At 36.8% G+C, this 26,574-nt stretch overlaps 2 protein-coding genes across 7 annotated transcripts; both read left to right on the forward strand.

The window, feature by feature from the left end:
- Positions 1-107: 107 nt before the first annotated feature.
- LOC121903395 (GRAM domain-containing protein 2B) lies at positions 108-22,721 on the forward strand. Of its 6 annotated transcripts, XM_042420384.1 has the most exons (16): positions 183-279; positions 1,218-1,275; positions 5,848-5,915; positions 8,150-8,272; positions 8,680-8,767; positions 11,114-11,183; positions 11,473-11,576; positions 12,847-12,942; positions 13,181-13,252; positions 14,168-14,257; positions 14,368-14,479; positions 15,464-15,610; positions 16,087-16,162; positions 16,889-16,993; positions 19,433-19,517; positions 21,600-22,721. In XM_042420384.1, the coding sequence occupies exons 4-16, from the start codon at positions 8,166-8,168 to the stop codon at positions 21,639-21,641; spliced, it is 1,194 nt and encodes a 397-aa protein (XP_042276318.1). In that variant the 5' UTR covers positions 183-279; positions 1,218-1,275; positions 5,848-5,915; positions 8,150-8,165; the 3' UTR covers positions 21,642-22,721. The 6 variants fall into 6 exon arrangements, with proteins under 6 accessions (XP_042276316.1, XP_042276312.1, XP_042276317.1 ...); XM_042420382.1 differs by lacking the exons at positions 183-279; positions 5,848-5,915 and adding an exon at positions 108-126; XM_042420378.1 differs by having other exon boundaries at positions 133-1,275; positions 5,681-5,915.
- A 1,766-nt stretch (positions 22,722-24,487) lies between these two features.
- Positions 24,488-26,022, forward strand: LOC121903780 (testis-expressed protein 43-like). Its single transcript, XM_042421167.1, has 4 exons — positions 24,488-24,553; positions 25,407-25,515; positions 25,601-25,803; positions 25,977-26,022. The coding sequence occupies exons 1-4, from the start codon at positions 24,519-24,521 to the stop codon at positions 26,020-26,022; spliced, it is 393 nt and encodes a 130-aa protein (XP_042277101.1). The 5' UTR covers positions 24,488-24,518.
- The last annotated feature ends 552 nt before the right edge of the window (positions 26,023-26,574 follow it).

Genomic DNA, 26,574 nt, shown 5'->3' on the forward strand with positions numbered 1-26,574 from the left:
GGTGTTTCTTTTCACACTCTGGAAACACGCCCCTGCTACCTTGGACCCAAGCTAACGCTAGCTCAATGGGAACACTGAGTGGTGCACACTTGGGCTAACGTTAGCTACTGTTGCTAAACTGGGCAGGTATCATAATCAAGTAACATTAAACTTAGTGAAATATACTAAATTTAGAGATTGAGACCATAATGAACTGTTGAAAAAAGTGATTGAGGGAAGTTCAGGCTTTTTGAACGGGAGTCAGTTAGAGCATCTAGCAGCCGTCGGTGGCACTTTAAGGTAGTTTCCATGTTGGCTTCAGCCTGGAGCGCTGAAATGCATGCTACAAAACAGGATGGACATGAGATTTTTTACAAAGAGTCAAGAGTTAAATAGTGTCAGTAAAAACAGCAGCTATATGTTTGTGAGGTGTTTTTATGCAGCATTAAATTAACAGTACTGCTAGCTAACCAGCTAATGTTAGCCCTGAGTTTAAAGCCTTTTCGCCAACATTTTCTTGCTATTTGCTATTGCCATTTGTTGCAATATAGTGTTAATAAGTGTCATTCAATCATAGTCCTAGATAGTTATTGACAGGTTTGATCATAAACAGAAGCCAAAGCATATAATTACAACTTAGTTTGTTGTGAACATTAACATACACATTGTGAAACTGTGTCCCCTCCAAAAAGATTGACTGCAAGACGCTTCTGCTCCTGACCTATCTAATCAAACATTCCCCAAATGGGATTGGAGTTTCCTTTTTTTGCAATGTCAGTGCAAAACACAGTCAGCTTGTCAATCACTGACCAGAGTCACTGATAACAGATTTGGGGCAGGAAGAAGGTTCAGTGAAATGCTGGCAGTATGTGTTTGTTACACACTGTAGATTCAAACCAAACAAACAGAGCCACTGTACAGCCAATGACAGACAGTAATGTAATGTTTAGTTTGCAGGGGTAGAGGAGGTGTGTCATTTGTGACCCCAATATGTCCCGCACTATATATTTGAGGAAAATAGTGGAGTTCAGTCAAACACGTAAATTAATCAAAAACAATGTAACATGGACTAGAAGGAGGTGGGTTCAGTCAGCTCCAGACATGAGTTTTGAGCTTTAAATTGGGGTATTATACTGTTCGTTACGTGACAACAAGAGTCAGGTCTGCCTGTGTAAAGAGTGAAGTGACTCTTGCTGCAATGGTGAACTACAACACCGACGACTTGTTTCAATTCAAAGGGAGGAGCACGATGTCCAAACCTTCCTTTGCTCCGTACAACACTGCTGGACGTCACCGGTAAGAAACTTTAACTTTTTGTTTAAATGGAAGGTCCTTTTTTGTTTGATATTAATTGTTCAGTACTGTTGAGTTTCTGTAATACAAGTTTGATTTTCTGTAGGTGGTGCTGTTTTCCTTTAGTTAACACAATCAGTAAGAAATTTCTCAGTCTGTGTTCTTGTCTGTAAGTGTGTTCTTGTGGACTTCTGAAATGTCATCAGTCACAGCACAAGTACTGCTCCACGTCAAAGTCCACACCCCGCTCGGCCCATGTTATCGAGGATACTCTGTGGGCTGAGTTGTATGGACTTGGGGTAGCCAAGTATCCCAGAATGCATTTCATGCCAATTGGCGGCAATGGCAGAGATGGCTCAGATTTTAAAGCCAGGCTCAAAGCTGTTGTAATGTTTGTCCTAGGACTGCTGTGTCACTAAGTAAGTTTAGATTTTTTTCTCAGGTGAGAAATGAACCGTTTTTATTTGCGATATGTGGTCAGTTTATTCATATAATGCCTATTTGGAAATTTGCAAGACATTTGTATATTCATAATGCAGATGTTTTCTTTGAATGGAGCGAGTACCAACTCATTTTTACACTGAGTAACTCTGTTTCTTTCAGAAAATGCATAATAGGTTGTTTGTAGCCCTAATACTGCTATGCTTGTGAGTTTCTATCTGTTTTCTATAGAGCTGTGGTTTTGTAGACCACAGCGCCCCTTGACGTCGCCAATGTGGAAGTAACTTAAAGTGTATTGCCACACATGGCCACTAGATGGTGGCTCCACCCGACCCAATTAAAAAAGCGTCATCTTCAACTGCATCAATTTTAATGTTACTTGACTACAGTACCTGCTCTGTTAGCACAATTTAGCTAAAGTAGCTAACTTTAGCCCAAGTGTGCACCACTCGGTGTTCCCAGTAAGCTAGCGTTAGCTTCGGTGCGAGGTAGCAGAGCGTGTTTCCAGAGTGTGAAATGCAACACTCCTTATCTGGAAGGTAATTTGGCTCCAAATGGAAACGATGGCGCTGACGATAAGCTGCAACACTGGGCTTCAAACCGGCTTCAAAACACCCTCGCTACGTCCAGTTTTATATACAAGCTATGAATGGTAACATTGGATCAGAAAGACTAGACAGTTGTAACAGAGTTGAAACAGTTTGCATGTATTTGGGTGGTTATTTTCTTTGTTTTTAAATTCACTGTCATAAATGTGACAATAGATCTAAAAATGATGTAGAAGTGCATCTGTCATTATCAAAATTGGTTATCGTCGGCAACTGTGTTGTTACAACACAAAATATCCGGGATTTACTGGCTTTTATATCAGTTTATATACAAAAATATTTAATAGATGAATAATAACAATAAAATACTTTGGTAGTAAATAAATCAAGCTCCTCTCTGTGAGGGAAGACTGTGAGCTGCAGTTCATACAGTTTATGTTTGTGTTTCAAAGTGCATCTGCTCTGTTTACACACTGCAACATGCAGCAGTGAAACGTTAACTTGAAAATAAATCAATAAAGCCCCAGTTGTTGCTGAGAGTGGAGACAGTAATTAGTTATGACTGTAACATGATACTTAAGTGGATTATTTTAAAATGGATACAAGCAACTAAAGAGGAAAACATTTTTAATATTTCATTAAAGTTGGAAAATGAACTCTTCCATCATGTGGCTGTTTTAGAATCCAATAGCATTTATTTATTTCAAAGAAAAAGAGCTACGAGGGATGTTACTCAATACGAATATAGTATGTGGAGGATATGAGAGACAAAGAAAAATGAACATATGTACTAATGCAGAATAACAGTAAATGATTGTGTAGTAATAAAATCAAATCATTATAAACTATGAATAATGTGTGAATGAGACACAGAAAAAAAAAGATGAATAAGCAAAGTTGCAAGAAGAACTGACGAAAAAAATTGGCAAAGAGTTCAACACTGTTTGTATTTCGAACTGTACCTGTACTGTCAGTAAAGAAATCAACACGATGACACAACAGTAACACTGATAAACACCACGAATCAGAGTTTTAGACCCGAAGAATGAATGTGAATCACTTTTAAGACATTTTTGTCTGATCCTCGCTTCTTTAAAGGATGTTTTAGACTTGGTTTTAATGTTCAGTTTAGAAAAAGGTTTAGATTAAAGGAGACATGTAAGAAAAATGAAACATGTTGTTACTGAACATTTTACTAAAACATTCAATATCAACATTTGTGCAACTTGTGAAATACGTTAATTTTCTCAATGTGTTGACAGAAAACAAAATTTCAGGAGGCACTAGGCTTCCTTCAAAATGTATTTACCGTTGCAATTTATTAGTATATAAACATAATTTCTTGACCTTCTCATCTCTCTCTTGTAAAGAAAGTGAGTAAGCTGATATAAATGTTGAACAGTTCCTTTCAGGTTAGGTTTAGAGGCTGGGGAGTGTAATATATCAGTGAGGGTCCTCACAAGTATACAAGAACATGTGTAACTCTACCTCTGTGTGTATATACTGTACATAAATATGTGTGTGTGTGTGTGAAACATATTGAGTGGTAGAAAGAAAGAAATTGAAGGACAAAGAGTTCAACATGTTTGTTGACTGTTGTGGCCCAGTAACCCAGAGCTGATATCAGTCAGCTCAGATTACACACACACACAAACATGTTTCCATCACTTCAGAGGACTTTGACGTACATTCATGTACTTGCGGACTTAGGAACCCTACCTTAACCTTAAATGAGGTCTTCGTCCTAAAATTTAATGATTTACTTTATAGGAATAGGAGGCGAGTCCTCACAATGTGACTGTGTAACAGATTTATTTTATGTCCCTACAACATGAGTAATACCTGGTACACACACACACACACACACACACACACACACACACGGAAGCAGGGTAATAGCTGGATCATATATCCTCATTCACATTGAATTTACACGGGAACTAAACACCTGCAGGTAAAATTCTGTAGTATAGGTATAATTCAGTAGTTTTCTCATTTAATTTTCCCTCTTGGCTTCAGAATAAATAATGGCACTTTGCATTCTTATTTATTATTTATGTTCATTATTACTGAGAATGGATAGCAGTTGTTTTGTGCACCAAAATCTACCAAGCAAGCCTGCTGGAGCCTGTGTATAAACACTACTGGTATTCCACTCTTTTTTTTTTTATCATTTCAATACAGATATTTTACTGCAAGTACATAGTTAATGATCGAAGAGGAAATTACTGTCTGTCTGGATAAAATAACAAAGAAATGCCAGGAACAACATGGAGAAACAGCTGGGCAAAGCAGCCACAGAGCCTCAAGGGCCCAGAAAGCCCCACAGTCACTGCATCTCAGCTGATTATTGCTCATTTGATTAATTGTAAATTTGTTAGAGAGTTTGCTGGACTAACATACAATATCAATAATCAGCAATCACAAGGTTGTTGTGAAAATGTAGTTTTAAGACCTTAATTATTTTTAGTTTATATTGTGCTCACACATTTTCCCAACAATTAAGAATTGGTTGTAGACAGTATTTTACAAAAAATATTGCCAGGATGCAAGGAAGTGTCACAGAGAAACTATTATCAGTGAGTTTCTGAGGGTCAAGGATTATGAAGCAATATAGATATCAGTATTAATAATGGTATAAGGAGCAGTTGTAAACTTGTATAAATGATATATCAGAGTATCAGAGTCAGTTTCTCTTTTAGGGTTGAAACAATTAGTCAATTAATCTTCTTCTATGCAAAGTTTGATGTGATTCCAGCTTTTAAAACACGATTTACTACTTTTTAAAAGTCTTACATCAGCTGTTGGTCAGACTGTTGGTTGGACAAAACAAGACATTAATAAAAGTAATTGTTGGTTGCAGGTAGACCCCAAATGATAAATTGGACGATATTAGCTTATCGCATACATATTTAGAAATTCACCATTTTCAGTAAAGAAATGCCAGAGATACAATGAAAAATATAATATTTGTCCTCAGGTGTTTTCTCTACCTGGCAGTCCTGTCCCGGATTCATCTACTGTAGTAAGAAAGTAAATAAAACGATTACATTTTGTATCGACAAAGGGAAACTGATAAGATTTCATCCTGTTTGAGTAAGAAAAGGAGAAGAGAAGAAAGAGGAGAAAGTTTTGTTCCAGTGTAAACTGAGCTGGAAAGAGTTATAAAGTTCTTACTCACAGCAAATATCTCAACTTTACTTTTTCTGCAGATTTCATGCGATCAGAGCAGAATATAATAAGATTTTATAATGTACAGCAACATACAAGAGAGTAAAAATTAAACTTTACTCTCAAACAAAGCTGGGTTGAATGTCACTGATCAAAGGTTTAAATTCTCTCACACACACACACATGCACACACATGCACGCACAACACCACGTCCTGCCGTCTGATTGGCTGTGACATGTGAAACCAGGAGGCCCCTGCAGACACTCCTACCAGCAGGTGAAGGAGCTCAGGCTGCAGGCTCAGTTCACCTCTCAGTTCTCACAGCAGCAGGCAGACAGACAGGACAGCGGGACGGCCGGGGCGTTTGATCGGTAAAAACTGATGAGCGTGATGACAGAACACTGTGTTAACCAGCAGACATCACAGGAGGATGCCAGGAAGTCTAACAGAGGAACTGCAAAGCATGAAGAAAGGGATTATCAGTGAGTTTCTGACTGAAAAAGAGAGTCAAAGAGAGGATCCTAGATTATGAAGAAATGTAGATATCAGTAGTAATAGTAATAGTAGTGTTTGTAGTGGCATGAGTAACAGTTTAAATGAGTAGAAATAGAAGGTGTAGTATAAGTATTAGTATCTCTATTAGTGCTGAAACAATTAGCCAATTAATCGATTTGTCAACTGACAGAAAGTTAAATGCTAACAGTTTTGATTGTTGAACTCATTTATCAAGCAAAAAATGCAAAGTATGTTCTGATTCCAGCTTCTCAAATGTTAGTATTTACTGCTTTTCTTCATGTTATATTACTGTAAATTGGACATTATTGAATCTTGGACTGTTGGTCGATTAAAACAAGACATCTGAGGACGTCACCTTGGACTCTCTTGTCACACAGTAATAAAAAAAACAAAATTGATAAATTGATAAATTGGCCGATATTAGTTTATCACAGATATATCTGTGTATATGTTTACCATTCAGTAGAAAGAAATTTCAGTGCAGAAATGCTAAAGATGTGTTTGAGGTCAGTGTCTCTGTTACACAGTTTGTCCACCAGAGCATATCTCAGTCACAATTTGTTAAAGTCCAACAGAATTTAAACTGCCTCTATTGTCTGTGACAGCAACATATCTGCTCTGTAAATCATTTGTCCTGTTTTCTCCTTTGAGAAAAAAACAGAAACCAAAAGGAAGACGTTTATATTTTAAGTTCTTTGGTTTCATGATGGCGCCCCCTAGTTTTACATTATTTCAGTGAAATACCATTGGAGTCCTTATCAGCAAATCAAATGTTGAATAAAGCAATAACGTGTCGTTCTATCATCGGCAGAGCAGATGGTCACACTGAGCCTGATTGCATCCGGCTACACAACACAAGAGCCACACACTCTGAACAACAACCCACATTAGCTTCCCTGCTAAAGTCTCCTTCTTATCTAACTTATAAACATGAACATACATCTTGTCCTGTAGCTTAACTTCCTGAACGAGCCACCAAACAATCATTTACCTGATAGCTAATTAGCTTATCAGCTGCAGCACATTAAACAGCATGTAAACATACCTGCAAATGTCACTTCGGACCTGTTAGATGCTGGTTTGGTCGTTGCTCTTCAACATCCTTGTTAGCAATACGCCGTCTGTGCATGACTTATAGCCATAGCAGTTTGTTTACTTTGTCTTCCTTCTGTACCAGTAGCCTGCCAGCTGCTGTCAATCAAACACAAACAGACACTGACAAAGCCGACTGAGACGAAATAGATTCTAATGGCACAAAACTACTAACAATATATTGAAAAATGATATGATTGAAACCTGTTTCAAAGTTCACATTAAATGACCCCAAGTCTGGGTTGCAGTAGATGTCTAACACTGATTTACAGATATTTAATATTTTTAATTAAAAAACAACTAAAATACTGTCTTGTTTTGCAAGATGAATACGATTCACTTGTGTCCTTGTGGTTTCCATTTTGTCTGATATGTCAGTTAGTGGTGAATCAATTGAATCCTGCACTAAACCTCAAATACAGTACATACGCTGATAGTGATGTCATCAGGGTTATCAGCTTGAGCTAGAGAAAGTCTGTGTTATAAACTGGGTTAAGGGGTCTGGAAAGACGCTGGTGTTTACCAAGCAGGGAGAGTTTTACACCACTTTCACGTCATATTTTCTTATCGTGATTACGAGATTTCAACTTGTAAATAAGTCAAGTTACAGTTATGTCTGGGAAATTTCTACTTTTCTGAAAGAGCTGATGTATCCGTCTTGGTCATTCATAAAACAGAAATACATGAAAATGGAGCAACTAGGGACGAAGGTTTATGGTTCATGGTGATTAAACCCAAATTTAATGGATATAGTGTTGTGTTGTGTTGTCAGTGCACAGCATTTTTAACCATCAGTCAACCAACTCTGTAATCATAGCAAGCTGCAGACATGGGAATTTTTCCCATCAATCCCAGACATGACTGTGGCATCATGAAATAAAAAAAAAACACTATCAACTTGCATTATGGGAAATGTAGGATCCAGTGTTTTGTCACAGTGTCTCTGCCTTAAAAATCTGTCACTTGTGACTCATTTTTATACAATTGCAGTACTAAATGTCTACAGAGCTGCTTTAGGATTGCATTTATCTTTACATTTCCTTCTAATGTATGTTCTTCTTACTTGCTCTTTAAGTGATTTCTGTGGTTGTTTTCTTTCTGTCTGTAGTTCAGATGTAGAGAACATGGCCGAAGAGCGTCAGAGAAACGGGAGGACGACCAACGAGCCTCCGCAGGCCGTCGATCCCGAGCATCAGGAGCCCTCGAGCAGGAGGAAGCCGGCGTTAGTCAGGTAAACAACAAGATTTATAAAATATAAAAAGCTGTTTATATTTCTTGATCTCAGATTTTCACAGAAATACTTTTTTTTACTGATGTTTAAAGATAAAGATCTTTTATCCTTTATATTATCTTTTTAATTAAATGTTTTTATATTATTTTCATTACTTATTTATACTATATTTAATTTATATAACTTTACTTGGTGACCTACAGTATAATAAGTAGTGTTATATAATCAAAATGCATTTGAATTAGAGTACAAAGGGTCACAGACAGCCAGACAGCCGTGTAATGCGTAATATAACTGTTTGTTTAGTGTTGTATCAGTTAGTATGAGTAATTTCAGTTTGTTTAATGTCTTATCAGTAATAAGTGAATCCATTCCTGGTTGTACTGGTTTTTGGTTCCTGTCTGCAGGTCAAAGACCTTCGACAACTCTCTGCTGACTCAGGTCCAGGCTGACTCAGACTCCAAGATAGAGAGGAAGAAGTCTCACTACAGCCAAGTGAGGATTTATTAACACATATTTTATTACACTCATAAACATTACAGCATGGGAACCGTTCTCAGACAGTTGTTTTTCCAGATTAGTGATATCAGATATGCTTTATGATGACTGACTTTTTTTTTCCAAGGCCACATTATTATCTCATTGATGATAACTATCAGAAAGCATCAGGGTCGGCAGTATGTGGGTCATGCTGATATCAGTGGTAGGAGGGCTGTAGCTGACTGAGGACACTGAGGTCACATCCTCAGTTGTTAACAAGTCGTCCAAATTAAAAGACAAAATACGTCCCTGAACTCCAGAATGACAAAACTTCCAAAACCGAAAAATAAATATGTTATGGTTGAAGTTTGGCAAGTTTGGTTTAGGTTAAAATTACTGATTTTTTAAGGTTAGGGGACCTTCGTTGTCATGGTAACAATAACAGCAGTAGCAGGTCTTGCACTGGGCCTTCGGTGGTCACATTGATGACCCCACCACACACACACACACAAGTGCACTCATTGCCAGCAACTAAAATCAAAACAATATGCAAATTATGCCATTAAAAATAAGTCCATTTCAAAATCGCCTTGTTAACTCGTGTGCTCAACAAGCCGACACTAATACTAACCTTGTTTTTCCTCCCACTAAGACAAATTCATTAGCAAAACTGCCAACCTGCTCTTTCCGATGGTCTAGACGTTCGCTCATGTTGCTCAACAATCAGCCAACAATAAAGGAAAGACTTTCTGAGAGGTAGAAATCAGGCCATATATCTCACAGCAGCAACGTCGAGCATTGCCAACAACAATCTTAATCAGCTCTATAGATAATGAATACATCAGGACTCACCGGTCACTTGAAAACAAAATCCATCCTTCGTTCTTTCTGCAATACCTGCCTGCGTGAGCCCCGCGGCACGAAGAAATACCTGCTAGCAGGTCACCACAAATCAGATTTTGATTGGTTAATTTTGTTGCGAAGTTTACTTTCTATGAGTAAAACCTGCAACCAGGGACACAGCAGGACCTGAGGGGGCAGAGACAGCTGGATGGAGAACACATCCAGTTCCAGCTCCAGATTCTGGGTTTATGGTTATGATAGTAACTGAAACCAAAACAAAACAATTTTTAAAAATCAAATAAATAATTTTAATAATGTAATATTTTATGAACTAAAAATAAAAATTACACCTGTCAAAAACAGTATGTCCTACAGAGAAGGTCCTGATGGCCCTCATGGACCTGCTCTGAATAACAACCACATGGTTAAAGGTTAGGGGACGATCGCGGTCATGATTTAAGGAACAAAACAAAAACAACGTTGACTCACGGTTGGAAACAGGAAGTGAATCTAAAGGCTGAATGATCAACCAGGTAAAGCGGGCAGCTGCCCAGAGTCTGCAGACCATGGATGTATGAGATGATGAGAGCTGGATACGGAGCCATTGCTCAGTCTTGATACCAGTTTCTCCCAGTAGTCACTGGCAGTATTGCAGCGAAAAATTCCCTGCAGCCTAAAAAGCATTTTCCCCGTAGAGCACAATTATAAAAAAGACATCCGTAAAACTGTTGACAGGATGCCTCCAACTGCAAACCAGGTTGATTTTTATTCTTTGTAATATTAAGTTTTAATCTGTGAAGGTTTTATATCTGTAAAACTAGAATCTCAGAGCCAAGAAAAGGTTTTTTTTTTTAAAGTTTGTGACATCATCCCGATATAAAATTTATGGGCTGAGCAGAAGAAACACTACTGTGCATATTATATAGTTAGTTGAATAGGCGCCATATTTGAGTCCAGTATCCAGTTCTTATAATACATCCATGTCCCAGACCCCCCAGGGTCTTGTTTTTTTACTGTATTAAATACATTTTATACACATTTTTACATTTTTTAGTCTTAAAAATGTTCAGTTAAAGGTTGCTGAACATGGACACAAAATATCAGCTGCGGTCAAAACATTTTTAAAGCTATTACAGTATGTTTATCTGCACTACTTTATATAACTGGAACAAACTCACAGAAAACTTCTGCTCCAACGTATTTATTTTAAATTTACTAATTTATTCATATCTTGCACTGTAGCTGCACTTTTTGTAGCCTGTAGTTTCCCATTTTATGTTTTATTCTTCTTTAGATTATTTTTACTATGATCTATGATATGAACATATTTTCTTATAACCTTTTAAAATCATGTTTCTGTCTTTTTATATTCTATTGTGTTTCTTTTCTAAATGTATTTTAGTTTTTAATGTTAAGCACATTGTATTGACTCGTCAGACAAATGCTTGCCAATATTCAGGTTGCTTTGTTTGCATTAATGTCATTGTAGTTTAATCGTATGTGTGTGCTGTGTTTCAGCTTTCGAAGAGCAACTGCCAGTACCATAAAATATTTAAGGAGATCAGCAAAGAGGAACAGCTCAGACAGAGTAAGTCTTTAATGATCACAGCCATCCACTCCACCTTAAATACTAAATGAGGGTTTAGATAATAGTCTAACATTTGATACCTACGAGCTGCTCTAGATGATGAGTTAATGCTTATAACAGAACCATGGGAGTAAATCTAAATTCAGTAATCATTCTATTAATTGTTAAGCCATTTAACTTCATTTAGCCTGTTTAAATACAACAATCTTTTTTCCCCTAAACTAATACTAAAAAGTGATTTGCAGCCTCTCTTCGGTAACCCGATGTACCTGATTTACATGTTTGTCAGGTTACACCTGTGCCCTGCAGAAAGACATCCTCTACCAGGGACGAATGTTTGTCTCCGACCACTGGATCTGTTTCCACTCCAAGGTGTTTGGCAAAGACACAAAGGTACTGAAAACTGGGACAGAGTTTACTGTTACTGCTAAGTCCTTTTTGAAGCCAAAAATGTTCTGTGTTTGTGACAAGGACATTAAGTTTGAAAAGTAATCTTATCATCCCAAAGGTCTTTTGGCGGAGAGTCTTTAACTTTCTCAGCTACATCTCTTGTTTCTGTCATCTCACAGTGTTACACAGTGTTTGTATCAATGTATACCAACATAATGTAATAAAGCTGAGTATTATCTTTCTTTGTGCTCTATATAAGGTGCTAAAAGCAGCAGGTTTCATTTGATGATTGATTAAAGCAGCTACAATCTACAGTTTTTAAATTACTGTCTGAACTGACAGTGTGTGTTGTGTGTGGCTCGTAGTGATGAACCTACAGAGAATTATCAGCTACTCTGCAGCTTTATAGCGGGCTTCAGCTCGTTGTTTATCTGTCCGGCTGCAACTTTACTGTTTTGGTTCACTCTCAGCGCTCTCATAGCGTCGTTTTCAGAGAAAAAGCTCTGTAAAGCCACTGTACACTACCTGCTCAGCACCAAACAGACACAGTTAGCTGTAGACTAGCTGGTGAACATAGTGGAGCATTTAGCAGCTAAAGAGCCAGATATTTCCCTCAGGAGTTGGTAGAGAGCAAAAACACGCCCTTCCAGCCAACTGAGAGGAAATGGAGCATTTCTGATATTTCCCCAAAGACCTTTTTCCTGCCTTTTAATTAATACAAAACTATTAACAATACTTAAAAAACTTGATGACTAAATCTGATTTCAGTTGCACAAACAAGGGCAGCTTAATAGTGTGTGTTCCATTGGTGGGAAGCCAGTGAGGGATCAAGTTCTAGTCACTGAACTAGTGACCCCTACTGGTTGGTCCTGACATGCATATTTTTGTCTGCAGCCTTTCACAAGACAAAAGTAGAGTTATTAGAGATGAGTGCTGCAGTGCGAAGAGGACAGGATGTTCCTAAAGCTGAAGAAAACTGAAAAACATCTGTAAATGTGACTTTTGGCAGAGTGACTAAGGAAAAAATGTTTGTGTGTAATAATCACAGCAGTTATATTTGATAGAGATCTGTGTCTGCGATCACATCCTCGCTTATCAAACAGACCTTTACTTGAGTCATTTCCCATGATTCCAGTTGTTTGACTGATGAGGTTTCAGAGCTCCGGTGACAGTGTGACCACTACTCCCCACAGGATGAGTGATACTGTACCAACAGAGAGTAAACTAGTCCCTGCAGGGCTGAACTGTTCATCCTGGTATTTGTCCGTCCCAGATCGCCATCCCAGTGATCTCCGTCACTCACATCAAGAAGACCAAAACCGCCATCTTGGTGCCAAACGCTCTGGTGATCTCCACTGCAAACGACAGGGTGAGAAATCACGTCATGATGGTCGTATTTTTTTTCATTTGGGGAAAGTTTTCTAAATAAAAAAACATTTGAAAAAACACAACACAACAAAGCTGCGGGTGTTATATTACTGTTTGCTTCTGTTTACAACCGGTTTATCACTAACAACTGTCCAGATGACTGTCCGCATCAAATATCTGCCACTAAAATAAAACTAGAATCGTCTATGAGTAACATTGTGGTGTTTTTTTTGTTGCAGTACGTGTTTGTGTCCTTCCTGTCCAGAGACAACACCTACAAGTTCCTGATGTCTGTCTGTCTTCATCTGGAGGTAGGAAAGACTTCTCCTCATGCAACTATATCTATTTCCTGTGTCACTGTTGCCAGGTAGAAAACCTGTGCACTTTATACATAGAAAATATATATATATTTTATATTTTCAAGGATTATGAGATAAAATTATTTGACCTCTTTGTCTTATCAAACCTTGTAAAAGTACATGAACTCAAAGAATCAGACAGTTCTATTGCCCAGTAGGTTTGCTGTTATGGTGCATAATAATTAAAATATACACATGAATCAAGTAATCATAAATAATATAAAATAGAAATTTACAAAAAAAAAAGTAAAGTGAAAAGAGTTGTTACAAATTTAAATTGAAGAGAATGTAATGTACAAAATATTGACCAGGAATGTGGAAATGTTCATATTATAATGTGATGTGTAAATAATAAAAAGTCAAAGCTGGTTTCCATAGTTCCTGAAAAGTTGACATAAAAATTAGGAATGTTTTAACTTCTTTAAGAATAATATATGACGATGATAATGGCCTATAAAGCTAATATTGACATTGTACGTGAAACTACTACTACAGATAAACTTGACTTTATTGGACATTTTCTCTTTTAATTCACCCTTATAAGTTAAACTAAGTTCCTTAAAACCACCATTTGAAAAGCTTTACTGCATTGTTCTACACTGTCACACCTATGTACTTTGTGTAGTTTTACTCCAAAAGGCGAAAACTCACAAAACATTTTCAACATTTTTTGAGAAAACGATTGCTGAGCAAGCAAAAGATGTTTATGATACTAAACATCATATTTATTTCCTTTTTTGCAACTTTTGAAGCCAAAAATCAGTTCCCTTTAAATATCAAAGCAGAAATACCACCATGGATCAGATTACAGTCAAATGTTCGCCAAGACGTTTTAGAATCTGATTTGTATTATATGTTAATGTGCAGGAGAAGAGTCCATGCAGCAGCCCCATCCCGTCCTCAGCTGAAAACAGCTTCAGAAGTACGAGGTCCCCCCGATCGCCCCGCTTTCCTCTGGTTAGTGAACCACAAACACACCAAAACAAACACTCACAGTCCTCTAACAGAGGCTTCTAGTGCTGTTTCTGGTGCTCAGTAATGAACGACCTGCCTGTGCGTCTTTGCAGAGTTTTTCAGGTGATTTCAGTGATCTGGACGGAGCGGTGAGACAGAGGAGGCAGGAGATGGAGGAGAGCAGCAGCTCTGATTCTCAGACCCCCGACTACGAGAAGATAGCAGGTATCACCAGCCAATCACATGCAGTGAAGCCATTACATTTTAACATGGACTACTGGGAGATTAGCCTCGAGCTAAAAGATCCAAATAAACTTACCAGCAGCTAAAGCTATAATATGTAATTATTCCACATTAAAATGTATAAAAACAACTGGACCTATGTTATATATTTTGTTGAGTTGTGTACTTACATTATCCCAAATGTTTCCAACAATTTTCAAACCCAGAGAAATCTGTAATTTAATCAAAGTAACGGACCGTTTCATTTGGTCGCCTGTAAATGGCGTCATACCTCCTCTAACAAAGAGTAAACACGCACAAGATGCATACGGCGGCGCTGTGTTTGTCCGCTACAATGGCGTCTACCAAAGATTAACTTACACACATACAAGATAATACATCGGCATTGTGGTTGTTCCACACAAACTGTTATAAATGGACTTTTATTCAGTTTTAAGACACATTTTCACGATAAATTTAGGTGGTTTTTAACTATATCTTTTAGCTGGAAGAAGGATTTTAGTCATTGGACGTCTGGATCTAAAGTTATAAGAGAAATAAACTGAACAAGTGTTAGCAGCAACTCAGCTAACAGCCCGTACTGGATGTCCGGTGGTCGCCATACATCGTCAGAGAAACACTGATTTTTTAGGTGAAACAGCTTTATTCAGTGTTTTTACCTGTAATCTCTGGGTCTGTTCGTTCTGGAGAGGAGGAGACCTCTGCGGATAATTCAGCTCCCAGTAAAAACATCCTGAATGATGAACACTGGAGTAATCCTATCCCGGTGAAGCTGGTTATTTAACAACGAAGACAACAACTCCCATGATCCCTTGCTACTTCACACCGTCATCACACTCCGTCTTTTGTTATTGTTTTGATTGAGACCCCTAGCGGCTGAATTTACATATTGTGCGTTAAAGAAGTTGTAATACTGTATTGTTGAAGTAAACAACGTTGTTAAACACTGTCTCTTGAACGCTACAGAGTTCCCTGTTCCTCCGTTCCTGGATGTGTTGAAGCACACAGACGGTGCGACGCCTCCTGAACATCCAGACCATCAGCACAAAGTGAAGAACCAGCATCAGAACCAGCAGAGTCCAGACAACAAGCAGCATGACAAACATCACTCTGGTACGACGATTCTCCTGCACCGAGAAGGTTTTATATCCTGTTACAACAAACAACCTAAAGCTAACCTCACACTTCACTCCTCAGGTTTATTGACGACACTCTAATATATTTTAAAAGACAACATATCGAACTTGTTGTGTTTTCATAGTCTATCAACCATTTAACAAGACGGGGGCATGAGTTAATAGTCTGACATGAAGAAATATAAACGTAGATAATTGATTCTTCAGGACAAACTACCAATAAAACATTTTATACGGTGTATTTAAGAGAAATAGACTCACATCATAAAAGACAACAATGTTGTGTGTCACATTACTGTTTGATTTTGGAACAACTTTTGCAAATCAAAGGACCGATAAAGTTTAATTGAATCATATATAATTAATAATATGTTTGTCAGTTTACAGATTTTGTAGAGTGAAAATATAAACGTTTCATTAAGGACGTTGATGTGTAATATTTTTTATTTCCAGTCTCAGAGGTTGTGATTGACAGCAGGACGATGAAACCAGTTTCTCTCAACACTGTGCTGTTTGTCTACCTGTTCCTGTGAGTTTACTGCCATTCATTCATTCATTCATTCATTCATTCATTAGTTCATTCATTCATTATCCAATTCATCTACATATTTAATTCATAGATATTTATTACAATCAATTCAATCATTTATCCACTAGTTTATTTATTATATTAATTAATGAATCCATACATTTTTATATGCATTCATTTATAATTGTTTATACTCCTTCATTCATGTTTATATTAATTAATTCATTCATTCATTCATTTAGTCACTCACTTTTATTATTATTATTATTTTACATTTTTTTATTCCTCAATTTTTAATGTTAATTCATTCATTTTTTTCATTTATTCAGTTATTCATTAAATTATTCATATTTTTATATTTAATTTTTAATTGTCTTTTTGATTTTTTTAAAAATATAATAATAATTTCAAAATGTTTCTTTTTTATTATATTTATTCAACCATTTTTTATATTCATTCATTAATTTTTCATGTGTTCATTCATTCAGTCATTCATTAAATTATTGATTAATTTACTCATCTATCTATATTCCATTGATTCATTCATTCATCTACTCTTGTAGTTGTAATTTATCATGTATTCATCGATCTGTCACTAGTGTATTCATTTATTCACTATATAATTCATTCATTCATTCATAACTTTGCATATTCATCTGTTCATCAATCCCTTCATCATTGATTGATCGACTGTGTGTGTGTGTGTGTGTGTGTGTGTGTCCTCAGAGTGTGTGTCCTGGTATTGTCTTCCTGTTACTTGGCCTTTAAGATCGTCTCGTTGGAACAGAGACTGACGACACTCGGCTCCGTCACAGATTTCACCAACCACGAGTGAGTTGACAGGAAGGAAGGAGGGAAGGATGGATGGAGGGCTGGAAGGAAGGAAGGAAGGAGTGAAGGAAGGATGGAAGGAAGGAAGGAAGGAAGGAAGGAAGGATGGATGGAAGGATGGAAAGATGGAAAGATGGATGGAAGGATGGAAGGATGGGAGGAAGGAAGGAGGGAAGGAAGGAACTGTATTGTCCTCACTGTGGAAAATGATCTGTTTTCATCAGGCAGTGGCAAGAAACATCACTAAACAGGAAAATGAACAATACATCATCATCATCAAACACCATAATAAATAATAATAAATAGGCAACAATAAAATAACAACTAAAAAATACTGTGACAAATTAAAGATTGTCACAGATTGTAAAATCCTGGAAAACATGCGAGAAAAAGCTACTAATTTCTAGACAGATGAAATAAAACTGGATTTTTTTTTTAACTTTCTATACATATCCTCTCTCTCTCTCTCTCTCTCTCTAAATATATATATATATATATATATATAGATATAGATATAGATATATCCTCCCTGGTTACAAATTCTCCCATATTTTGTTTCAGATATACAACACATGCACTGATTTTAAAGGATTTACCTCGAGCTGTTTACAGACTGTCACTGTCCACAGTTTTCATAGGAACTATTTCCTCAATAGAAAGTAGTTCACATGACAACTGTTATTATAATTATAATGAGGTCTGTTAATTATCCAGAGTAACAGTTTGTAGAAAGAAATGCTCCTCTTGATTTTTTAAAAACTCTGAGCACCGTAAACAAAAGTCCGTTTACCTTTATTGCATTTGGGGTGGAGGCAGAAATATAAGAAAGGATGTCGAAAACGCAAATAATAAACCAATTTTGATGAACTGGCCCTATATATTAAAACTATTTATATATATGTACAGTTGTGCTCATAAGTTTACATACCCTGGTAGACTTTGTGAAATTTTGGCCATTTTTGGGAAATATGACTGATCATGCTGAAAACTTTTGTTTTATTTAGAGATAGTGATCAGGTGAAGCCATTTATTTTCACATAATTGTGTTAAATCATAATTATAACTGAAATCACCAAAATGGCCTTGATCAAAAGTTTACATCCCCTTGAATGTTTCACCTGATAATAAACACACTAGTTGACACATGCAGGTTTAAATGGATATGAAGGGTAAGTTTCCACACCTGTGACTCGTTTGATTGTAATTAGTGTCTGTGTATAAATAGTCAATGAGGTTCTGCACATTTCATCCAGGGCTGCTCTGACTTTACTGGATACTGAGCCATGACGAAAGCAAAAGAACTGTCAAAGGACCTGCGAGAAAATGGAGTTAAACTTTATAAACCAGTAAAAGGATATAAAAAGATATCCAAAGATTTGAAAATGCCAATCAGTAGTGTTCAAGCTCTGATAAAGAAGAGGAAAATGAAGGTTTCTGTTGATACCAAACCACAGTTAGGTAGAACAACAAAGATTTCAGCCATAATTGCCAGAAAAATTGTTCAGATTGCAAAGAAAAACCCACATGCCACTTCAGCTGAAAGATGCACAATAAAGAGGTACTTGAACAAAAATGGACTGCACGGTCAAGTTGCCAGAAAAAAGCCGTTACTGTGCCAACGCCACAAAACAGCCTGCTAACAATATGCCAAACGGCACCGAGACAAGCCTCCAAACTACTGGAACAAAGTTATTAGGAGTGATGAGACCAAAATTGAATTTTATGGTCACAACTATAGACACTATGAATGGTGCACATCTTACAGATTCTACCAGAGCACAACTGTATATCCTCTGACCTACTGTCTCCTTTGCACCTGCTCTGTTCACACCGCTGTGAAACGCGTGATGTCATCGTTTTTCTCTTGCAAGTGACCCCTGATATTTTCCTAACGTGTGCAAACAGTACAAAGTTGCACAGAGTCACACGATACATGTTAATGCTGAAATGATTAAATTGATCAAAAAGAAAATGTATCTGCAAATATTTAGATAATAGATTAACCGTTTATCAATCAGAAAACTCCATCAATCCTCTGGCTGCAGCTTCTCTAATGTGGGATTTTGCTGCTTTTCTTTGTTTTATTTTATAGTAAACTGAATATCTTTGAGTTTTGGACTGTTGGTCAAACCAAACAAGACATTTGAAGATGTCGCCTTTGGCTTTAGGAAAGCAGCACTTTTTTATAGATTGAATGGCTTCATAATTAACTGAGAAAATAAACAGCTGATTAAATGATAATGAAATAAATTAGTTGTAGCCTTTATTCATATTAAAAATTAGATCCATAATTAAGTTCCTGCACATTATTTATGTCAGGAAATGAAATGATTGAAGTTATTTTATTAATTCTGGTTGTTTGCTGATACATCTGCATCTTTTCCGATATATATTTAACAATTTATTTCCACCCATTATGTGTTTTTTTTTTTTTTCCAGAAACGACTTTCTACGAGTGAACAGCGACGTGAACACGGAGCTTTTCTCTGAACTGTTGACCATCAACTTGATTAAACTGGAGAAGGTCAGTCTGTCTCTTCCAAGTTAAATATTAGATAAAAGAAGAAGAGAAACACCTGATTTTGTTACAGTTATAGTTGTCAAACCTGTGTAGTTTAGTCCAGTTTTAAAACATCAACAGCAAACAGGGGATTATGTCAAAATCAGAGAGTATATATAAAACAAAAAGGCTTTCTTCCAGGATAAACAGACTTGTCACTCTAGTTAATTAAGGTACGTCTCGAACCCAGAAACCAGCTGCCCAAAGAACGTTGACCTGCTTCTACCTGATTGTGTTTCTCATCAGTGCAGCCAAAGTAACCTTTTGTCAACTTTCAATCACAACTTAAAACTCGTTGAGCCCGTGTTCAAGAGGGATTTTTCCGTCTGCTACGTCCTTTCCTCAACACGTGAAACCACACACAGAGTGCGTCAGAACCAGAACAGGAAGGCTTTGTTTCCAGCGAACAAAGTGAAACCTGCGACTGTTGCCGTTAATCAAACATTTATAGTCAGTGATCTGTTTGTAGAAAAGCCTGGACGTCATCTGTAAGAAGAGCTCATCTGCTCATCCATCAGTCAGCATTAACATTTCAGGCTGACACTCGTCTCTTTACCAACAAACAAACAGCAGCTGACAGCTAAGTTTAACCAGTAAACATGTATCAAGGATCAAAGTATGATTCGATGATGAGTAAACTGTGTCGCTGCAAACATACACTGAAAAACATCCTCCTGATGTGTTGATAGTAGCTGCTCTTGCTGGAAGGCCTCTGTGGTTTATACACTGTGACTTTAAACTTATTCCGGGGTCAGATTAGTGTTTTGAAGGCGCCACATCACTATATTGTCAGGAGGTGAGCTCCAGTTGAAACACTGCACAGACCGGTTGTTGAGAAACGTCGATCTGACATCAAATCCACACACAATAATCACAGAACAGAAGCCAAAGAGCCGTGATACATAAAAACACCCCGAACTACAGCAGAATGATTTTTGTTTGTCTGCTAACTGCAGGTCGCAGGTCAGTGTGAAGAGTTATTTTCAGTCTGTTTTGTCTCATAGATGCAACCGTTAAATTCACTATGATACAGCCAGAGACAACTAGAATCACCGCCATCCCATAAACTGTGGCGTGAGGTGTGCATGTGGTGTAACGAATCACATGACAGTTTACAGGACACCAACACAACATTGGGTTGACTTTAACAATCTGTTATTTTGACCCAGTGTTACACAGAACAAGCTTTAGTTAAAAACTCTCACAAATGTGTTGTTTCTTGTACAAAAAAAGATGCACAAATGACATTCAAAACATACACAAGTAATTAACAAACCGTGACATGGAAGTTTAAAAAAAAACAGGAGAGCAGATTAAAACAAGCTTTAGTTTGGGTAAATAACAGTAAAATAAAAAATAACACTAAAACTGGATCAAAACAACCTCTTGTCATGAGTGGCTCAGTAATGTGTTGGTGTAATATTGACCCGAACTGGTTAAAACCCATTAACCCAGTATCCTGGCAAAACCTTTTTTTCACTTGTCCTTAATTCATAAACAAAATTCTAAATAATCTTTCTAAGTTCCATAAAAAAATTTTTTTTGATCTGTGAAATTGTTTTCTTTTTTATTAAAAATTAAAAAAAAATTAATCTGTGAAACAGTCTGATCTAAATTCTTTTCTCTCATGTGTTTATGAGTTAAGAACAAGTGAAAAAAAAGGTTTTGCCAGGATAATTTTTCTAAGTTCCATAAAAAAAAATTAAAAATTCTTTTGATCTGTGAAACAGGTGTAAAAAATTTTAAATTTTTTTTTATGGAACTTAGAAAGATTATCCTGGCAAAACCTTTTTTTTCACTTGTTCTTAACTCATAAACACAAGAGAGAAAAGAATTTAGATCAGACTTAGAAATTGGATCTCCAGAAACTTTTTTTCTCACTTGCCTTTCAGGGCTTCCGTATATTCATCTGTCATGTTACAGCATTATTTATTTTCAAAATGATCAATGACAGGACATTAGATCCCAGTTTGATTAGAAATGTAGCATCATGTCGTACAGCATTCAGTTTACTGTTATAATAAAACAGGATATCTGTTCTTCCAGGTGCAGAAGAACCTGCAGAGGCTGCTGGACGAAGCTGCCTGATGATACTGGAAACCAGTATATTAACAGAAAACCACTGTGTATATATACTGTATGTACAGTATATAGTTCATTATACTAGATGTTACAAACTGACAATACTAGTATTGAGTACTGTATTGAAAATGCTACGCACAGCTCAAATACTGTTCAACTCAACCAGTCGCTGCAACTACGGCCAACCTGTGATCAACGTTTTATTGGCTTATTAAATTAAACGTTTTGGTGCAATTTTAAATACATTAGTATTAGAATAGTATTGTATGAGTAAAGTGTACTGTAAATTTTTGGATTTTAAGGGCTACAACATGTAGTCGGAAGGCAGTAACAAGAACTTTCCATTTTCCTTTCAGTGAAACAAAACCTATTTTTAAAGTAGCGTCTTCTGTTTACAGTCCTGTTTATCTGAAGAGATCCATGTTGTGTTCTCAGTGCTGGATTTATTTTTCTGATCACCCAGTTTTGACTGATCACATTGATGTTCATGTGAGGTTGAAACAGCGAACACATGATGACATTTAAGACTGAAAACCAGCTCTGGACTTCATCCTGGTTTTGTAGATACTCCATAAACCCTGACAGAAGTTTACTCATGTTTACCTCATGCTACCTTAAAGCTTCACTTACTGTCATTTATGAAGTAAAAACAACAGCATTAAAACTCACAGTGCTGAGCAGGTAGCAGATAGTTTGCTGCTGCTTCTGTCTTTGTTCATTGGAGTTCAAAACCTCATTTCTCTCATCAATATCTGCAATTAGTTATGAATGTTTCAGTTGATTTATATCTTCTTTACTGCCAATTATTTTCCAAACGATTCCAATTCTATACAGTTGGTCTAGCGTTGTAATAATTGGCGTCTGTTTACCAGCTTAGATCCAATCAGAATAGGAAGGATAAAGACTGTGATACTGATGTGTCAGCAGAATAATTCCAGATGAGATTCATACGATAGACTGTTACAGAGATAAGAATCACTGTGATTCTGTAAATATTAAAATTATACACAGAGGGTCTCTGTCAGATTCGTAGTTTTGATGATTAAAAGATCTATTTTGAAATAAAGTTTTATTTTTGCTGTAATATTTCTGCATTTTTGTCTCTTTGTTATACATTAGGTGTAGATGCTCTTTGGCATGAATGAAATCCTTTAAATTGAATTATTAAATCTAGAGCATGTAATATTAAACCGAGAGCACAAATTAGTCATTGTTTTTGTCATGGCCTCTCCCAGGCTCCATATCCAAGTCATGATTGTGACTGGGAAACTGGGAGATTTCATCTAACCCATAACGTAAACATAAACACACCATAATCTTAGTTTAACCTTTTCATGCATAGTGGTCACTACAGTGGACAACTATTCAAAAGCCGTTTTCTTGGGTTTTGATGGCATAGTTGCACATCGGCCACCACAGTGGACTCTAGTGTGTCATCCCATACACTGCCATCCATTGGCCAGCCTTTGTAAGTGCAGCACAAATTACTCAAAACCAAGATGGCCGCCTGCCGGCCGGAAATTCTCTATATATGTTGATTGTATGTTGGGAGAAAATGACAATTAATCATCTGTCCACTAAGTTGGACATCATGCATCGCTGACTACATTTCAACTACAATTATACTATTACTGCAACTTTGTTGTTCTTGAAAATACTTCATCTGGAGTAACTTTTTTGGCTGTAAATCAATTGATTTATGATATTAGAATGTAACTTGCAGTTTTGAGGGGGATAAGGATGTTGAGGGAGCTGAGGATGTTGAGGGAGCTGAGGATACTGAGGATGCTGAGGATGCTGAGGGGGATAAGGATGTTGAGGGAGCTGAGGATACTGAGGATACTGAAGGAGTTGAGGATACTGAGGATGCTGAAGGAGTTGAGGATACTGAGGATGCTGAAGGAGTTGAGGATACTGAGGATGATGAGGATGCTGAGGGGGATAAGGATGTTGAGGGAATGCCCGGCACCTCAAAAGAATGCCTGGATTAGAAAAGAAGGATCTTCTGCTTTTCAAGTCATCTGTAGCTCATGTGCTAATAAATGCAATAAGACAGAGGGGAGAGGCTGAGGAGTCAGGAACAAGGCTCAATGTTTTTGCATTGCATTGAACAGTATTAGAATATGTTGAAATATGTTAAAACATTAGTTTAACAGCTTTGAAATATATATTATTTTATAGTTTTCAAATAATGTATCATTTTATTCATTTGTTAAATACACATTCCTTCAATTGAAAACTCAAACGGATGCTTTCCACCTGAGTGGACATGTGAAAAACTCCTTGAAAAATGCATGTTTAAGTTCAGTTTTCTTTTTTCATGACTAAAGGAGAATAAAAACACTTAGGAAAAAAAATCCTGACTGAGGTTATCATAATTCATGCATGAAAGGGTTAACTCTTTATTTTCACAAAGCTGCTACATTCAGATAAAAGTAATTTCAGTTAGTGATGCTCAGATGCTGCTTTGGTGTGACATCGGGACAGAAATGGACTTAAATGTCAACATAAACTTAGAGGTGCCCTTTTGTTTGACTCTACCAGAGAATCTGTGCACTGTGCCACTGCCTACAGGGACAATGTTTCCATAGCTAATGGTGATGTACCTGTAACATCATTTCATCAGACATTATGTCCCAATTAAAAATCTGTTCAGGCATATTCACAAGTCTGTTCCAGAGTCGAATCATCACACATTTCTGTCTGACATTTGGTGGTTCCCATCCCATATCACCACTTTTTAACTGGCCATAACTGTCAGTTTTAACTAATAGTTAAGTGAGTCACTTTAAAGCCTCTTTCTTGTAATCCTACCCCCCACACACACACCCCGACCAATGATCCACCGGGAGGTTTCTAAGGCGACCCTGGCAGTCAACAAACATGGCTGATGCTGCAGGGAGCTCTGACCAACATGAGTGAGTACTGTTGCAGATTATTTCACTGAAGAATGAACTTTTAAAGTAAAGTCGACTGTAAAATATGATCCATTATGTGATTTATATGAGTCTGAAACAATACAAGTAAAACTATGTTGTTTTGTCTGTTTAATTTAAAACAAAAATCATTTTTCCATCATTTGAATGTGACAAGTGTGACAAAACGTAGCTTAGACATAAAAATGGGCACTTTGGAAATGAAGCTATATTTCTATATTAATGGTTTTATTTTAACGGCATTATTGACTGGTTTTATTTGGTGCTAATGTTGAGGTGAAAGTTTATTTAATAAAGGCTTATAAGGCTTATAGTTGTGTCTGTGATATGCAGTATACTTTTTATTGAGGAAAGTGATTACATAGGACTCTTCTTTGGTAGTATTTTTTTTTAAATCGCATTATTTTCCTTTACTTGCAATTTTTCCCCAATTAATGCAATTTTACTGCAAAAAGAGCACATAAAACATTGCAGTGTATTGCAATTTTTGATAAAAAGCTGCTGCAAAGTCTGTGGAACAGCCTACCAGCATAAATGTAAACAGCAAACGGGCAGCCTCAGTAAAAAGCAGCTAAAACTTTTTAACTTAGCTTTTAATTAACACGTCTGTATTTTTATTGTTTTTTAAATTCTTTTTTCTTATCTAATAATTTAATCAAGATTTTAGCTTATTTTTATTATAATTCCTGAATTTCTGTGTTGTTATTCTCTTTTTTTCATCTTGATTTTTAACTTTACCTTTGTTTTTAATGTGAAACACTTATTTCTACTTTATAAATTGTGCAACATAAATCAATTTTGATTGATCTTTTCATCTTTTCCTGCTCGCTCCCAGGCGATCCTGCTCCCACATCCCAACGTTCTCAGCCCAACATCCTATGATACCCAAACTCTATGTGATGCCATGGAAGCAGGACATGAAGAACCAGAGGCTCCTGATGAAGGTAGGGAACGAAACAAACACACCTCACAGCAAACTGATTGGTCTGTTATGTCGTCCTCCATCTTGTTTGTGTGTGTGTGTTACAGAACGCAGCCCTGGCGAGGATCCCTGTGGTTCCTCATGAGGAATCTTTGTGTTTTTGTGGTCGGGAACGTCTCTGCCACAGTCAGGACTCCAACCACAGCTCTCCATCCTCCTCATCCTCTTCCTCTTCCTCTTCCTCAGCCTCCACCTCCGCTCCTCTCACCCAAACAGGACTGACAGCTCATCACTCCTCCCACTTCTCCAGGTATCAGAGACTGATGCTCAAGAAAAGATTTGACTGCTTTCAGTAAACATTTTTGATGATTCGTTGACTCTTATGAGACATTCCAAAACGGCCATAAACAAAATGAAACACTGATTTCGTACCAGAGGAGATATTTAGTGTGAATAAAAACATTTTCTTCTGTTTTCCTGCAGGTACAACAGCTCTGTGGTGACGACCAGGCAGCTTTACCAAACCTAAAGACTTAAATAAACTGAGTCTACTTTAAGCTCTGAAAAACACAGCTGTGCTCAATCTTTTTTATTTATTTATTTAAACAGGTTGTTTGTAAGTTTTAGTGAGCATGTTTTAAATGCACATTACTTTCTACATGGGGTTGCACAAGGTTCAATACTTGGCCCACTAATTTTTCCCTTACACAATAATATTACAACACAGTGTACAATTTCATAACCACCAGGACAACACATAGCTATATCATTATTGCCCGCTGATTTCAACAGTTTAAATTGTTAAAGATAAAATATTACAGATGTGTAACAACTATTTCAAATACATGAGGACAAAACTGAGAATTAAATGTATCCTGATTCTTAAAGAGACTAAATTCTTGAAAGAATTTAACTCTGCCAAAGCAGAATGAATCTGAGATAAAAAGCCACAGTGTCATTAAAGACAATGATATGAACATTTGTAGGCATATAACATACCAGTAAAACAGCATTTTTTCCACCTGAGAAATGCTGTAAAAGTCAGCTCATATCGTCCTCTGAAGTTAATTCATGCTTTGGT

Source organism: Thunnus maccoyii, chromosome 9, assembly GCF_910596095.1.
Source record: "Thunnus maccoyii chromosome 9, fThuMac1.1, whole genome shotgun sequence".
Taxonomy (NCBI): domain Eukaryota; kingdom Metazoa; phylum Chordata; class Actinopteri; order Scombriformes; family Scombridae; genus Thunnus; species Thunnus maccoyii.